Below are 16,489 nucleotides of genomic sequence, written 5' to 3'. Positions count from 1 at the left end.
TCCCAACAAGCTGTCCTTGAGTCCTAGTCATGAAAGTTATCACAGGAAGTAGCTCCCATGTGGTTATTCAAGTTGAACACGTGCACATCAAAATCTGGAACAATGAAGTTTATGTATATGCACAGGAATAAAACTCCACATATATAACTGTTGCATGTGAAAAAAAAAGTTCAAAATGTGTCTAGAATCATTTCCAGGTCTGTAAGTGTGGATGAATGGTACATGAACATCATTGTCATATTTGGTCCATGTCCCCAAGACCCCTTCATCACATGCTATGCAAATATCCCCAAATCTGACAAACAAACTAAGAAATAAGAACCCCTTCTCATATCCAGTTTGATAAGGGACAGACAAACTGCATTCTCTTTATTTACAGGAGAAAGCAGATGCCTTAGAGGCAAAGGAGGCAGAATGGGAAACAGAGTATCCATGCGATGTTAAACAGACAAACTGTTCCATTTGGAGAGGCTTTAAAGATGACTAAAGGATAGAGACAGAATTTCAAAGCCTGGAGTTGGTTCTTAATGTGCCTCAAACAGCACTTACCAACTCTTGCAGGCTTGCATTCGTTAGCCATGGCATTGTAAGGACCTTCCTTCACTTAGGCTGTCAGAAGACTTGCATGCACTCTCTCTTCTTCCCCAGACACTGGAAGAACTAGAAACAACACAAAGGAAGTAGCTTGAGGAACACAGAGCGCCCAACGAAAGATGTCAGAGGGACATCAAAAGAGGAGAGGTCCAGCGACTGAGCCAAGCAAGTTAGATGTGTTGCCCCAAGGGACCTTATTACTGAAACACAGGAGCTTTGCCTAGAGGTGAGGCACCAGCCACGTGCTGCAGACAGAGTGTGACTCTCAGGATTGTCGCATTGTACCATACTGGCAAAACTTTAAATGAAGGGGTTTGAGAAATATTTACTCCATATGCCCTTTAATAACATAAAAAGAAAGAACCAATTATTAAGGAATCAAGTTTTAAAATGGCTATGCTCACAATCATCCATTGGACAGAGCACAGGGTACCCAATGAAGGCGCTAGAGAAAGTACCCAAGGAGCTGAAGAGGTTTGCAGCCCCATAGTAGGAACATCAATATGAACTAACCAGTAACCCCAGAGCTCCCAGGGACTAAACCACCAATAAAAGAAAACACATGATGAGACTTGTGGCTCTAGCTGTATATGTAGCAGAGGATGGCCTAGTCAGTCATCATTGGGAGGAGAGGCCCTTGGTCCTGTGATGGTGCTATGCCCCAGTATAGGGGAATGCCAGGGCCAGGAATGGGAGTGGGTGGGTTGTGGAGCAGAGGGAGGAGGAGGGGATGGGGGAATTTCAGAGGACAAACTAGGAAAGGGGATAACATTTGAAATGTAAATAAAGAAAATATCTAATAAAATATAATTTAAAAAGTAATTAAAAAGAATATAAAGTTGGGTAGGTAGAGAGGTGGAGAGGCTCTGGAAGGGATGGAGAAAAAGAAAACATGAAAATATATTGTATTATTGTATTATTATATTGTAGTCAATAGAAAGTTTTAAAAAAACATAAAATGGCTAAATTTACTTTGCCAAATTTCTCTGGCGTGTTTGCCTGGAATATACCAGTCCTGAATCCTTTTGAGAGAGTTGTCAGGCACTGTCAAGGTCAGCATACACCTGATTTGTTGCATACCAAGTTATAAAACTCTAGGGTTTTGGTGAGTTTGTCTTGTTTTGTTGTTTTGTTTGTTTATTTGGGGGTGGGTGGGGAAAGAGAGCAGAATATTTAAAAATTGTTGAGTATGCGTAGATAATCATTGTAAGAGGAAAATGCATATATTTTGTTTGTTTGTTAAAATAACAGCCTGCAAGGATGCAGCTATGTGTCTGTCTGTAAGAAACTTGTTTCAGAAACTGGTGGCTGCTGTAATCCTTGCAGCGTCATCAGGACAGATGTTTACAAGGGTTATAGGGGCAGCCTGGAGCCAAGGAAAGGCCTGCGTCCTAAGGTTCAGTCTTGGCTCTGGTCCAACTTTCATTTTCAGAAAACAGAAACTCTGCTTAACTGAGTCTTACTCAAGGGAGGTGTTTCCCTCCTCCTTGTGACACAGTGATCAAATGCTTGGGGGCGTGGCTAGCTGGGCCATAGTTTATAAGCCCTTACAGGCAGCAGCAGGTGTGTGCCTATCACCATGGGGATGCTGGTGCCCACTGCTCTAGCTGCTCGGCTGCTGAGCCTGTTCCAGCAGCAGCTGGGTTCCCTCTGGAGTGGCCTGGCCATCCTGTTCTGCTGGCTGAGAATAGCATTGGGGTGGCTAGATCCCGGGAAGGAACAGCCACAGGTCCGGGGTGATCCGGAGGAGACCCAGGAGACCCAGGAAGATGGGAACAGTACTCAGCCCACAACCCCTGTTAGTGTCAACTACCACTTCACTCGTCAGTGCAACTACAAATGTGGCTTCTGCTTCCATACAGCCAAGACATCCTTCGTGCTGCCCCTGGAGGAGGCCAAGCGAGGACTGCTTCTGCTCAAACAAGCTGGTAAGTTCCTGGACCAGACAGGAGCCAGGATGCTCCAGGACAGTTGTGCATAGGATGGCCATGGGAAGGGCTCCATGAAAATTTGCCACACCAGGGAACAGGCAGATTTGCATGAATGACAAAGGAGAACCAGGTAGATAGGAAGGACCTCCAGGCTGGGAGGTGGCCTGACCAGGACCATGGAACTCACTCTTGTTGACAGAGGTGTGTGGTCAGTGACCCCTATTCATCCTTGTGCTTGGAACAGTTTTCCCAGAGAAATCTGATTTCCAGAAACACTAAGTAAGAAAGGGGGTGGGGGTGTGGAGACCCAAGTCCTCTATGTGAGCAACCTGGCAGAAGTTTCCACCCTGTTCCATCTGTATTCATTGCTGGAAACTTCTCTCTCTCTTGAAAAAACAATCTGTGTGTACACATGGTGTGTGTCTGTGTGTGTGTGTGTGTGTGTATGAGTTTGTGTATGCATGTGTATGTGTCTCAGTCTGCTGCTGGGTACAGCAAGTCTGTGAGCATCATAGGACAATTTCAGGTGTTAGTTCAGTCTTAGCCTTGTCAAATCTTGTTTGAGACAGGATTTCCCTTTGGTTCACTGCTGATGTACAATGTTGATTAACATTTAAGCCTTGCAGATTCTCCTGTCTTTTTTCCCATATGGAAGGAGGAGAGCCAACACTACAAACTCTCACTACCATGTTTCAGGTTTACTTGGGTGTTAGGGATCTGAACACACATTCTCAGAGCTGTCCAGCCTGTGTATTACACACTGAGCCACGTCTCCAGCCCATGGGAGCCTTAAAATATTTTTCGACAGGTGTGTTATGGGATTTTCTTCCCAAGACTTGCTGTCGTACTCTATCAATCAGTCTCAGGTATGCCTTAAGCAGTGACGTTCAAATACAGCATCTTCTCCTCCGAACCTCCCCTTCCTCCTTCCCTTCCTTCTGCCCTTTTACTCTTTCCAGAATACCTGCTCGCCTAGAGACTACCTTATCTTTCTGGCTACCCTTTAACTGAAGCACAGCAGATGTGTCTAGGCGGCAAGCGTGCTAGCTGCACTTCCAGCTGACTCACTCAGCCAAGAATTCTCCCTGGAGCACAGCTGGGAAAGAGAAAAGTCATTGGCCAGTGCTCCAGGTACACTCTGGCCTCCAGCCACCACACTGACCACATGGGAACTCCCAAGCAGGTTTCTGATGCTCACGTCAGACTCGCCTGATTCTGTGCTGTGATAATGAAATCATACAGTACATAGCACCACTCAGCAGGATCTGCCTCACTCAGCTCAAGTCTATCCTGGCTCATTACCCACAGTAAAGACTGTAAGCTTTGTTATCTCACTGGACCTACATCAAGGTCTGGTTGTTTATCACCAGGAGTTTAGTAAATGTAGCCAGTCTTTACTTTCCTAACTGAAAGCATGGTGTCTCGTTAAAAAGGCAGCTTTTGGATTCACCTGCCAACTAACTCATCTAAGCCTTTGCTGTTTGACAGGATCTGAGCCCTGACATCACAGCTGTTATGAGCTCATAACACACACACACACACACACACACAGAGAGAGAGAGAGAGAGAGAGAGAGAAAGAGAGAGAGATTATAAAACCAAAATAATATTTATTTGTATGTGTGTATGTATGTATGTATGTGTGTGTGTGTGTGCATGCATTTGTTGATGTCACCAGAGGCATAGGATCCCCTGGAGGGAATTGCAAGCTGTTCAGGGTGGCTCCTGGGAACTATCTGAGCTTTCTCTCCAGCCCCATAAACCAATAATAAATAGTGCTTGGAAATATAATATAACATATATATTATAAATATAAATAATTAAATAGGAGTTTGGAAAGTGCAAACATATAGATTTTCCCCTCCCAGGTTTGGAGAAGATCAACTTTTCTGGAGGCGAACCCTTCCTTCAGGACCGGGGTGAATACCTGGGCAAGCTTGTGAGATTCTGCAAGGAGGAGCTAGCCCTGCCCTCTGTGAGCATAGTGAGCAATGGTAGCCTTATCCGGGAAAGATGGTTCAAGGACTATGGTAAGTTTTCTTGGATGGCACCTTGGCCACTGACACGTGTACTGTTCACTCCTATGATTCCTCCCACTAGGCTCCTGGCCTGAGTATCTGAGGAACTGGGAGGGAAGAAAATATAATCTGATCTTGTCTGTGTGTGTGTGGGGGGGGGCGAGTTTATTTTGTTTCTATTGGGTGCTCAGCTAACAGGTATTGGGAGGCAGATACCAGCTCATGTCAGCGCACAGAGCTATGCCTTCTAATATAACATGCATGGATTGCTCATGTCTAAGCTCAGCTGAAGAAAATCAGTGCGCTCTAGCCATATAAATATCTGTGTTAGAGACAGGGCAGTTAGTGAATGTCTTTGATCCAGGAACTCAGGAGGCAGAGACAAATGGATCTCTGAGTTGAATGCTAGCCTATTATTTATATTTATATTTATTACTATTTATATCTAATAACACCCCCCCCCTTTTTAAAAATCTTTGTTAGGACTAAGCTGATTGTAAATCTACTCACACCAGAAGCTCACATCACATGGTCTGTCTGAATTCAGGGGCTCTTAAGATTCCTGAAAACCCAATGTTTGTCCAGAGTTGTCCATGTTCCCAGGTTCGGAGTTTCTTTGGAGCAGCACATGACATGATGCAGCTCTTGAGAAAGCCTGTTATCATGACTACCTCCAGTTTAGAAGGCAGTTATAACCTCCCCCCAGGGCCTCTTTCTCTGCCCTTGCTTTATGACCCTTTGGAGCTCTGATGTCATTCAAAGAGAAGGCTGTCACATTTGGTTGGAGACACTGACAAGATAAGCTCACAGGATGCATCTGCAGGGGTGACTGCAGACAAGGGTCATACTTGTGGGTGAGGCTGTCTATAAAGTTTGTGCAGGCAAGGAGGAAATTTAGAAGCAAGGACAGTGACTCAGCGAGGAAGCTAGAGTAGTACATTAAACCGGACATCGGTGAAAGGAGGCACTGGATGATGGTGCAAAGTGTGAGAGAAAGACGACAGAAGCAGCATGAAGAGAGAGCACTGGAGTGTTTTAGAGGGTGTACCTGGGCAGTGCCCTTCCTTTAGGATCGGCTCAGAATATCTGTCCCTGTGGCAAGGAGTGTGAACAGGAGGATGACTGCAGCACAATCTCAGAGACTGGCTGCTCAGAAATTGTGACGTGACCCAGGATCATTGCCTAGAGAGAGAGGAACACACAGACTGCAAAAGCCAACTATGCTGATGCTCTCCATAGCAGCTGGGTAGCTGCCGATAACAAATGTTAATTGACTTTTATACTAGATGGAAATGTGCCATATCCTCAAACTATCCAGGAGACATAAAACCATATTCTGTGTTAAGTATGCCAATTAAATACGTCTGCAAATAACTTGAAGTTGGATCTATGTGCACAAGTAAAAGTTGGTCAGAACCTCACAACTCCAAGTTAGGAGTTTGCCAAGACTCTTTCAGTGAGAGCAATATACAGCAGGACACAGGTGTGAATCATTGTGTCCAGAGAGGACATCTGCTCCTGAGCCAATCTCTATCTGACCCTATACAGGTTCTACTTTTGTCCTAGTAGAGAACCTCAGGAAATTTCTGGGTTGTCTTTACACAGGAGACTCACTTGGGTCTTGGATCAGAGAGTGGCATACAGTGTTGGTCACTTAGGCACATATTGTTTAGTGCAAGCTACTGGAATCCCAACAATATCGCCAAAACAATCCTAACACATGACCCCATGGCTGGAGCTTACACACATCACTCACTGTGATGACTCAAGCTGGAGCAGCAGCAGCAGCAGTAGAATATTCAAAATAAGACACAGTACACCATGAGAATCTCTGGTCTTCTGGAAAAACACAGAGACTGAGCAAACAGAAGGGCTCTGTCAACCCATTCCTTCAAAGTGTTGTGACCAGGAGAAGGGGGCATCACAGAAATACAGCCAAAGATAGAGAGAGACATGTCAGGATGCAGCGATGGACTCACAGGTGCTCACTGTTCTTGCCTAACAGCCAGCCAAGGTACTCCCGGAAGGAACTGGTTTTTATGTGTTTGGTTCTGAACTTCTGTTTTCCCTTGGTTTTGTCAGAAACTATATGTCCAGTTGCCTCATCCTGGTTTGATATCTCTTTGGGAATTTACTTGAGGTCAAGTTTTGGAACACCTTGAGTTGTTTTAAGTAACAGCCTTATTCTGGCTCCAGTTTGTGCTTGTTAAATATAGGCAACAGGAATTAAGCCTTAAATAGGAGCTAAAATTAGTCTGCTCATGATTATAGAGAATATTGAATACAGATAATGGTGTCTAAAAGAAGTTTTAGAACTCTTAGCTTTTATACTACAAAAAGAAATCTTAAGATAGAATATTGAAGTTTGTCAATTCGCAGTGACCAGGAGAGCACAAACTTGGTCATCTGCCAGGGATATCTCAGCCCCGAGGGTGCCTGCCCTTCTCAGGCAGGGGAGGGGCAGGGATCAGGACAGGAAGAGAGAGGTCCCAGACATAGAGGTAAAAATGGAAGCTGCAGAAACCAGTAAAGAGAGCTGAAAACCAAGATGATTTTCAATATTCTCTGAGCTCTTCAAATGACTCCCTATCAGAGCTCTTAATGAGTGAGCTAGCAGGGTGGGGCCTGGCTGAACGGTGTCTCCTATGCCCAGTTCCTCTTTATCTGGGTTTTCTCAGCCTCTAGATTAGTTGTACCTGACAGAACATAGAGTGTCTGTAAATATTTACATAGTAAATAAAACATAGCAGTAAGATATAGTGAAAGGCATGTCAAAAGGACGCTCATGACCCTGACAAACAATACTAGATATTTATTATCTATGAGGCAAGCTTGTCTGTGTGATGGGCAAAGAAAATCTAATTAATAGAAGTAGGCTTCAGATTTATATAATCTCGATGATAAAACAAGTGGAAAATCTGATTAAAATATGCCATTGATTCCTCATGTATATACATGTATGCAGAGTTTAAAACTGACCACATTAAGTAGCTCTGTGCTTTCATACATATGTATGTATTTTAATGAGAAAATACACACCACATGTAATTCACATCTCTGACTTTCATGTGTATGAGACAGGGAATCATAAAAATTCTTTACAACACCACTGGGAAGACAATGGGCCTTACTGTAAAGAGGCATACATGACATCCAAGACTCAGGGAGAATTTTGAAAAATTATTTTTTCTTATCATTGTCCTGTAGGGGAGTACTTGGACATTCTCGCTATCTCCTGCGACAGTTTCGATGAGCAGGTTAATGTTCTGATTGGCCGTGGCCAAGGAAAAAAGAACCACGTGGAAAACCTTCAAAAGCTGAGGAGGTGGTGCAGGGATTACAAGGTGGCTTTCAAGATCAACTCTGTCATTAATCGCTTCAACGTGGATGAAGACATGAATGAACACATCAAGGCCCTGAGCCCTGTGCGCTGGAAGGTAAGCCCACACTAGAACATGTTTGACTTCAAGCCACAAAACACTCAGGAAACTTGGCTCAGTGACACTGAAAACAACAGGAACACTGAGGATTTTGGGATTTTCTAGCCAGGCCCTTGACTCTTCTCTGTTAGGCTTACAGCCTCACTATGCTTTGTCTCATATTCTGTTTGCAAAATCTTAAAATAATATCCTTCAGGACTTGTCTCTGAGTAAAGGTCAAGGCCCTGGTGAGTGATTGGCAATGTTCTGAAGAATAAGTTTTTAAATAACAATAATAATGATAATAATAATAATAGAATATTTCTCCCCACTCCTGGCTTTTGTATGGATGGAGCTAGATGTTTCTCATAAACTTCAATGCTCGTGAGTTTGCATTGAATTACTTGGTGACAGTAGAGTGTATAGAGCCATGTTAGACTTTATTTCAAAATGCATTCTTTACACCTGGCCCGGATAGCAGCTGCTGTAAGTCCCAAGCTCACACAGATACAAGCCAGACTACCATAGGTAGGACCACAATACAAGGGGAAATCACTGCAAATTCAAATTTTCTACACCTGGCTGCTGAGAACCCATCAGGGAGGGTTGCTAAGAAGGCGGCTTCTCGAACTTCTCCCTGCTGTTCTATCTAATAAGGACTGGCACAGGCATGAGGGTTGTCATACGCAGACATTTTTAACCAGCCACCTGGTGACTCCTGTGTAGTTCCTTTGAATCTGTTCCTGGAGACAGAGTAGACACACCCAAGGATAAGATAGATTTGGGAACTGAATTTTGGCAAGGACTAGAGTATGGAGGACACATGTTCCATGATATTTGTGTGTGGCAAATCTGGGAATGTAGGGGCATACCAAGCTGAATTGCAAAACATAATAGAGGAAGTTGTGTTTGACTATATTTTGAAAGGAAGGAAGAATCTTCACATGTGTACTAACCCAGGCAAGAGGGTCCCAGCTAGCTCAGTGTCATGTTCACCCATGGAAAGCAGTCATTTCAAGATCATCTTTGTTCATCTTTATATAGTGAGCCACACAGTGGGGATAAAGAGATGATATCATTTTTCCTTTGATTAGACCGTAATATGTTTGGAAGTAGGCTTGGGGGAAGCAAATCATGCTATATATTTTAGAGAATTTTTTAAAAAATAGATGTATTAAAATCGAATATCAGCAACACCTTTGGGCACAGAGTAAATGAAAAACAACTAAAGAATGGTTGATGATAGAACGAGCCAGAACTGACCAATGGAGAGGCAGAGACCTCTGATAGAGGATCCCGTAGATCTACAGCTTGCCTCATCCAGTCATCTGTAACACTGTTCATTTTTTCTCTCCTTCACCTCAGGGTTACTCTTTCACTCTTCTCCCTTCACCCTCTTATTCTTAAAACCCATCTGTGCATTTTCCCTCCTTACTTTGGATTGTTCTTCTCTTATGATCTCTCTCTACAATCTTCTGCCTCCTACTCAGGCTTCACGATAAATCATTTCAAGATACTGGCTGTCAGTGGTAGGGGCAGTTCCTGCTTAGAAATCTCTGGTGTCCATGGGCTCTATACTGATATAGGCAATGTCCCAAGGGAGAGCATCTTTACTTCATTAGTTCCATCACTTGTGGCTCAGAGCCTTATACTGTAAGTCACCACAGACTTAGCAGTGACTAGCAGTTGTATTCTGAGCTCACTAGTGCTGAGTTGCGTAGGATCGCCACTTGGGAAGGGTTTTCTGTTCACTGCAGGTTCATAGTGAATGATGGTGTAAAGCTCTTGGCTTTATTCTCTTCACCATGCTTTATTCTCTTCCAGGTTTTCCAGTGCCTCCTAATTGAGGGTGAGAACTCAGGAGAAGATGCCCTGAGGGAAGCAGAAAGATTTCTTATAAGCAATGAAGAATTTGAAACATTCTTGGAGCGTCACAAAGAGGTGTCCTGTTTGGTGCCTGAATCTAACCAGAAGGTTGGATGCAGCAAAAGCTGCCTTGTTCACTACCACATATCCACACTGATTCTAATGGGGACAGGGTGACTTTCTCCCCTGGGAACTTTGCAATTTGCCATCTTGTTATTCCAGACATTCTGGAAGGGGAATGGCAGAGGAATACAATGCCAGAATCAAACAGATGCTGGTCCATCATGGATATCTTTCATCAGGGTGGGGTTCTGCAAAGACAGTAATTTCTTTGCTACCCAACAATGGGTCTGACTAGGCCACCTCAGAGATGATGTGATTAAATGTATAATCATATGTATAACTCAACAAATTTAACACACACACGCTATGTGTGTCGGGGAAGCACAAATGTCATTACAGTGTCAGTGTCATTGCAATGTCCCTTATGCCCTCTCAGGTGATTATTTTAAAAGTTGGACAAAATGTAGAAGAAATAATTTTGCTAGTTCTTGGGTGTCTATCTTTAAAGTTACCAAGGAGCAGGGTTGTATTACATTCTTTCATTATTTTACTTGAGTTTGCATCTGTTGGTTTGGGTAGTGGTGACTTCCACAGTGTGGTGCAGAGCAACAGAGACACAGACTGTGTGTCCTGTATATCCAGTCATATTAGCAGATCTAGAAATGTGTCTTACTTGGGAGAATAGCTGCTGGGAGTTCTGGATTTAATTCCATTGCATAGCTAAAAACTGTTACTGCACATCTGTAATCCAGCATTCAGGAAGTGTTATCAGAAGGACCAAAAAGTCAAGGATATCCTTGGCTATGTAGTGAGTTCGAGGTCAGCTTAGGCTATCTGAGGCCCTGTCAAAAAGGAGGGGGAGGAAGGGAAGGGAAAAGGAGGAAGACAGAAGTATTATTACTTAGTGTCTAGCCTTTATTAGGAAAAAGTGTTTGTCAAAACCTCCCTACAGACAGCATAGCAGTGTCTAATACACCCAAGACCACAAAGCCATCTCAAGTCAGGTCCCAGCAATGTTGGGAGCTTCAGAAACAAGTCCTTTGCAGAGAGCCGAACTTGAGCATTGGAAACCTGGGAGATTCCTTGAATGGTGGCCACTGTGGTGGGGACTGAGAGATGACAACAGCTTTCCTGGCAGTGGCTTGAGGGTAAAAGAAACTGGTACACAAAACAGGCCTCAGTGTAAAAGTCTTTTGGTCTAAAGCAGAAAATCCAGAATGAGTGGGAGGACTGGACACTGCAGATTCTCCACTGTTAGGGCCACTCCACAGGCCTGCAAATAAATGGGGAATATGGGAAGAAGAACAAACTCAATGCACAGACACACAGCATAGGAGGGACAGCCAGTAAGACATACAAAATAAATAATGCGTGTTAGATGAAAACTAACATTTGATTCTTTTTTTCCACTGCAGATGAAAGATTCCTACCTTATCCTAGATGAATATGTGAGTATTCCCAATGAGCTATAAAATCACTTGAAAGCTAGCAATGCCAGAGATGTGCTAAACTGAGCTCCTTCAGAACATCTCTTATGTCCAGTGCTCCTCTGGTGGTTATAATATCAGCATGGTACTGCCCTGGCTTCACACACCACCTTCCCTCTCTGTACATCCCAGGCACTATCCTGGGCTGGACTGGCATTAACCACCATGAAATGACATCCCAGGCAGCCATGCCTCTGCAGATGTCATAAGGCTGTCCCACTCAGGAGAGCCCTGCATGGTGTGGTCTGTGTGGATTTGAGGGTTCTGCTATGGCAGTGACACTGTCACCTCCACCCCACACTGTCTTGGATAACTGAGGGGCTGCCAACACCTGCACTGCAGATGAACCTTGACAATGGGGGGAAGTCTCATTGTCCCCTTCAGACACCATCAGCGTTATCTCCATGACCATTGCTTCCAAAGGAAAACCCACCCTTCTTTAAAAAGGAATGAAATCACGCTTGCCTTCCTTTTCTTTGTTGTTGTTATTTAGAACTTTTGGATTTACAACTTCTGCTGATATTCCCCAGAGGACAGACAATTCCATTCCAGACTGTGTGTGGGTTTTATTTTTCAGTGAACTACAAAAAGAACAAAGGGCACAATATTGACCTTGGCTTCTTGAAAAACATTTGTTACGACTTCTGTGCTTTGTTATTTTCAAAGTAATCAGTGATAAATTACAGCAGTTGTACTTAATTGTCAACATGAATTTTATGCAGTGTAAGGGGGAAAGTTACCAAAGGAATCTTCAGGTAATGAATCTAAAGAAAAGAGGAAAATGAAAGTTATTTTAGAGTATAAACTGTCATGATTGACTGGAGATTTTGAACCATGCTCTTCAGTGAGCCGTGTGATCTCCACAGAGTCATAACAAACATTTAATATTTTTTCCAGTTGGATAACATCGTAGTTCAGTGTGTGCCACCTGATGCCCTACAGAATGTAGAGAAACACAAGTACAAAGACCTCACCCCTGCCTACAACGTTGGGGAGGAAAGAATCAGAAGTCTATAAGGATAGGATGTGTTGGGGGAACTTCTGTTCTTGACCCAGCCCTTGCTCCCCTCGGTAGCCTCTGTCTTGTCCCCTATTCCTTCCAGAAGCCTGGGTGAGGATCCACATCACACACTGCTGCCATTTTACTGAGGCCATTCAGCTGAGCTTCCGCACAACACAGGGCGGCAGGCGCTCTGCTCTGCTCTGTGCTCTCAGTTACCTCAGTGCACATGTCTAACAAATTCTGATGCCCACACTTAGAGAATGTCTGTTCTTAATGTCCTCTCCACTCCAAGAAAGCATCAAGTCCTCGGGCCATAAGACTGTACTGTTCATGACACTCGGCCCCTACAAATGTTCAAGTCACCCTCGGCATGGGTGTTCGTCATGTGAGTTGGGCATGGAATCTGATCTTAGATCTCAGTACACATAGACCATGCTCGGGATGTCGGAAATACTTTTTATAGGATACCCTCCATTGAGTTTTACAGGATAAACCATATGGAAGCATACTTATTTCTACCTTGCTTTTCCCAGATGCGCTTTCTGAACTGTACCGGTGGCCGGAAGGACCCTTCCAAGTCTATTCTGGATGTTGGCGTGGAAGAAGCAATAAAGTTCAGTGGATTTGATGAGAAGATGTTTCTGAAGCGTGGCGGAAAGTATGTGTGGAGTAAAGCTGACCTGAAGCTGGACTGGTGAGGCTGAGACGGGAAGGAAACTCGGACCAGCTACGGGGACATTCACGCCCAGCTATCCTTCAACAAGCTACATCTTCTGGCTGTCTACAGACTGTTGTTATTAGAATACAGTCTGTTTATTTTTCTTTCAGTTTGACTGAACTAAAAAGGGAGTAAAATTATGCAGCAGATAACTGTCCTCCACAGGAGAGAGTTCGGTTCTCAGAAGAGTAAGGTCAAGTGATCCCTAAGAACCAGCATTTCATTTGTATTTGAATTTTTGTGTGGATTTTACTGTGAATCCCACATTTCCTTTTCCCTTTTTGTTCCCCTTGAGAAACTGGGTTATTTTTTGCTAACTATGCCAATTTTGTCAACAGGAAACTTCACAAAACACACCTTCCAATTACTGCTGACTATTCTAATGCTTTTCTGCTTTGGAATATTGGACTTTTTTACTCAAAAGTGTAGAACCAAGACATATCTCATAGAGCCTTAAGTGAGAATCTTACTCTTATGGAAGGAGTTATTTCCCAGAACAGGCTGTTCATGGTCCCAGCCCCTGCTGCTGCTGCTTCAAGATGGCTGCTCTGTACTGCAGCAATTCCTTCAGGGTTCTTGACAAAGCCAAGGTACACTTTACCTCCCAGGGTGTGGCCATGAGGATGCCACTTCTGCAGCTGCAACTGCCCTGGCATTGAGGCTGCTTGAGTCTGTCATGCTGAAAGGTTGTCACACTTTTCTGAAAAGCTCCAAGGGCCATGTAGCACGTCCAGAAGAGTCATGGGGGGATGGACAGGAAGGAGTCTTTCAGGAATATAAAATGTGGCGGCTGGCTTGGTATAAGTGTGCCTGTGGTTCCTTGGCATATCTTTCAAGAAACACTGAAACTTGACCTAGTCTAGGTCAACATGAGAAAAACAAAAACAAAAACAAAAACAGTTCCTTCTTTACACCAAAAAGGCAAAAGACAGAATGTGAACTAGCCAAAATCTTCTTCCTGTGGAAGCATTGTGTGAGATTATTAAGCCTAGACAGTGCCTCACTGCTTGGAATAATGTCCTAGCAAAGAGTAAAACCGTGGAAAATTTTGTTCTGTCCAAGAAACTGAACTCCCCTGCAATTCCACTGTGGCCACTAGAGGGCACCAGGAAGTCAGACCTCACTAAGCATCTCAGAAACTTTGCTTCTGAGTCTATTTTTAGGACTTAGTGGATTTTGGTTCTGTTCCTTCTTTGATTTATTTGTTTTTGTTTGGTTGTTTTTTTTGGTGCTTATATTAATACAAAAAATTTTCTAAGGAACTGGAATTTTGGGTATTTACTCACAAAAGATACTCATACTTTAGTTAGGTCACTATAATTCAACTGAGACACACTTTGTCTCATGAAAAATAAGTCAGGGTTTTCTGTGTTTTCTATTGTGTGTTTGTGTGTGTGTGTGCGTGTGTGTGTGTGTTTTACCTATTTTTGCTTGAGTATAAATATAACTATGTAGCCCAGGCTGGCCTGGAACTCATGATACCTCTGCCCTAACCTCCCCCTCTCAAGTGCTAGCATGTGTGTATTAACCAACTCATATGTAGATATTTTTACATGAAATTTGAGTCACATTCCCCCTGAAGATTGTGATAGTTTTTAGTTAAGACCTCCTCTGTGCTTAGTTCACCTGGGAAATCCCAGAGGACATGGCCAGACACCCACTTGGTCAAATGAGAGGAAAGCAATCATGAAGCTGAGGTCCAGCCTTCTGAATTGCAGTATATTTTCTCCTGGCTGAGGGAAGCTGCAGGTCTCTTTCCCTGATTAAAGTAGAGCATGAAGGGAATCTGCTTGGGAAATGAGCCACCATTCTAAATGCACCCCTCCCCCCTTGTGCATGCACAGGAGGTGTGTGAGGTCTCTGTGCTTAAAATATTCAAAAGTCACCCTTTCCTAAAGGGAAGAATTACAATATTTTATTATCATAGTGAAGATCAAACTTGGATTAGATCATACATTGGTTACATTTTCAGTGTTAAATCTGGGTGCTCATTTTGTGAAGTGGATGCTCTCTGCTGGGAGAACAGGAGGTGATCTAGTGGACATTTGTTAAGTGTTACAGGCTGATGCCTTTTGTCCCGTGACTGATTGATGCAGAGTAGTAATGCTGTGAAGGGGGTTTCACTTAAGAACTTCAGAGGTTAGGATGTCCCATGTGAGTTTACAGCCTTTGGTGTCTCTGTTATAATGTGTTCAATGATAAAATCATGGGCTGTGTTCTTGTAAGAGAGATGCTTCATGGTGTTATTTGGCTAAGTTATTTGAAAAAGAAAAAAGGTCCCAGGTTTCGATCTGTTTGGAGTTTGGAGTCTAATGGTTGCATAGATAAACAGGCGATCAATCACACCCAGCAGCAGTTAGCTCCTTACAGCAGTAATTCAGCTCATGGACTGCCCTCTTGATGGATTGATGTTGTTTCATAAGCTATTATTAGACAAAGAACCATCACGCAGGCCTCATGTGAGTGCGCCCAGATGAGGTTTAATGTTCAGGGATATATGTATATGTATTTCTCTGCAGAATTACACTGTGTTCTGAGGCATCGCTCTAATGTATGGTAACATGGTCTGTGAATTAAAATGTTCTATACGTGGCCTAAGACTCTGTGTTAGTCTCTCTTTGATGTGTTATAGTCACTGCATTTTTACATGGTGAGTTTGCTAGACATGAGTTCACTTTATAACTCAACCAAGTTATGGATATTGTCAGCTCCTGACATTCTACTCTGCAGCAGGGCTGCATGGAGCTGAGCCACTGGAGAAAATGTTCCAGCCTAACATGAAAGGCAGTGTTTGGGAGCCTGGTCATCAAAACCCTGTCAGTCTCAGAAGGGCGGCTGTGCAGCTGGCCAGAAAAGGTTGTCCCAAAGCCCTTTCTGTGGCCACCAATGCGAAGGGTGATACTGCTAGGTAATATTTGTAGTACTTGATAGTACTTGGTAATACTTGGTCAGCAGTTCAGGACCCAGAACCAAATCTGCTCTTCTAGGCCCAGTCCCCATGAAATGGCAGAGTCCTGAGATATCCACAGTCCAGTTTACCACTGTCAAGTAAAGCCCGCAACATAGTCACCTTTGCAGCAGTAGTTCACACAGAAGGGCAGGTTTCCAGCACTGGATCTGAACTGAATATTTTAGAAGACTCAGTGGTGGTCATGAAGCTCTGCTGATTGACAATGGTGGCCATCCAATTCTGCTGAATGCCATCTTCTCCCAGATACTTCCCCTACCTCAACCCCTGCTGAAAGCACCATGGAAAGATGCATGTATTCAGTGAGTCAGCAAGAAGGGACTCCTTTAGACTTCTATAGGACACTCAAGGTGTGTCTCCTAGGTGATGCTTAAGTGAGGCCCAGCTGACACCAAGAGGAATTATCACAATGCAGTACTTTGA

At 43.6% G+C, this 16,489-nt stretch overlaps 1 protein-coding gene across 1 annotated transcript; it reads left to right on the top strand.

Annotated features, from left to right (window-relative positions):
- Positions 1-2,162: 2,162 nt before the first annotated feature.
- Rsad2 (radical S-adenosyl methionine domain containing 2) lies at positions 2,163-15,698 on the top strand. The gene is made up of 6 exons (XM_021178667.2): positions 2,163-2,522; positions 4,393-4,554; positions 7,750-7,979; positions 9,786-9,935; positions 11,306-11,338; positions 12,914-15,698. The coding sequence occupies exons 1-6, from the start codon at positions 2,174-2,176 to the stop codon at positions 13,076-13,078; spliced, it is 1,089 nt and encodes a 362-aa protein (XP_021034326.1). The 5' UTR covers positions 2,163-2,173; the 3' UTR covers positions 13,079-15,698.
- The last annotated feature ends 791 nt before the right edge of the window (positions 15,699-16,489 follow it).

This window comes from Mus caroli, chromosome 12, assembly GCF_900094665.2.
Source record: "Mus caroli chromosome 12, CAROLI_EIJ_v1.1, whole genome shotgun sequence".
In the NCBI taxonomy this organism is placed as follows: Eukaryota; Metazoa; Chordata; class Mammalia; order Rodentia; family Muridae; genus Mus; species Mus caroli.
The sequence above is the reverse complement of the archived record's forward strand: the minus strand, read 5'-3'. Positions and strand labels throughout refer to the sequence as shown.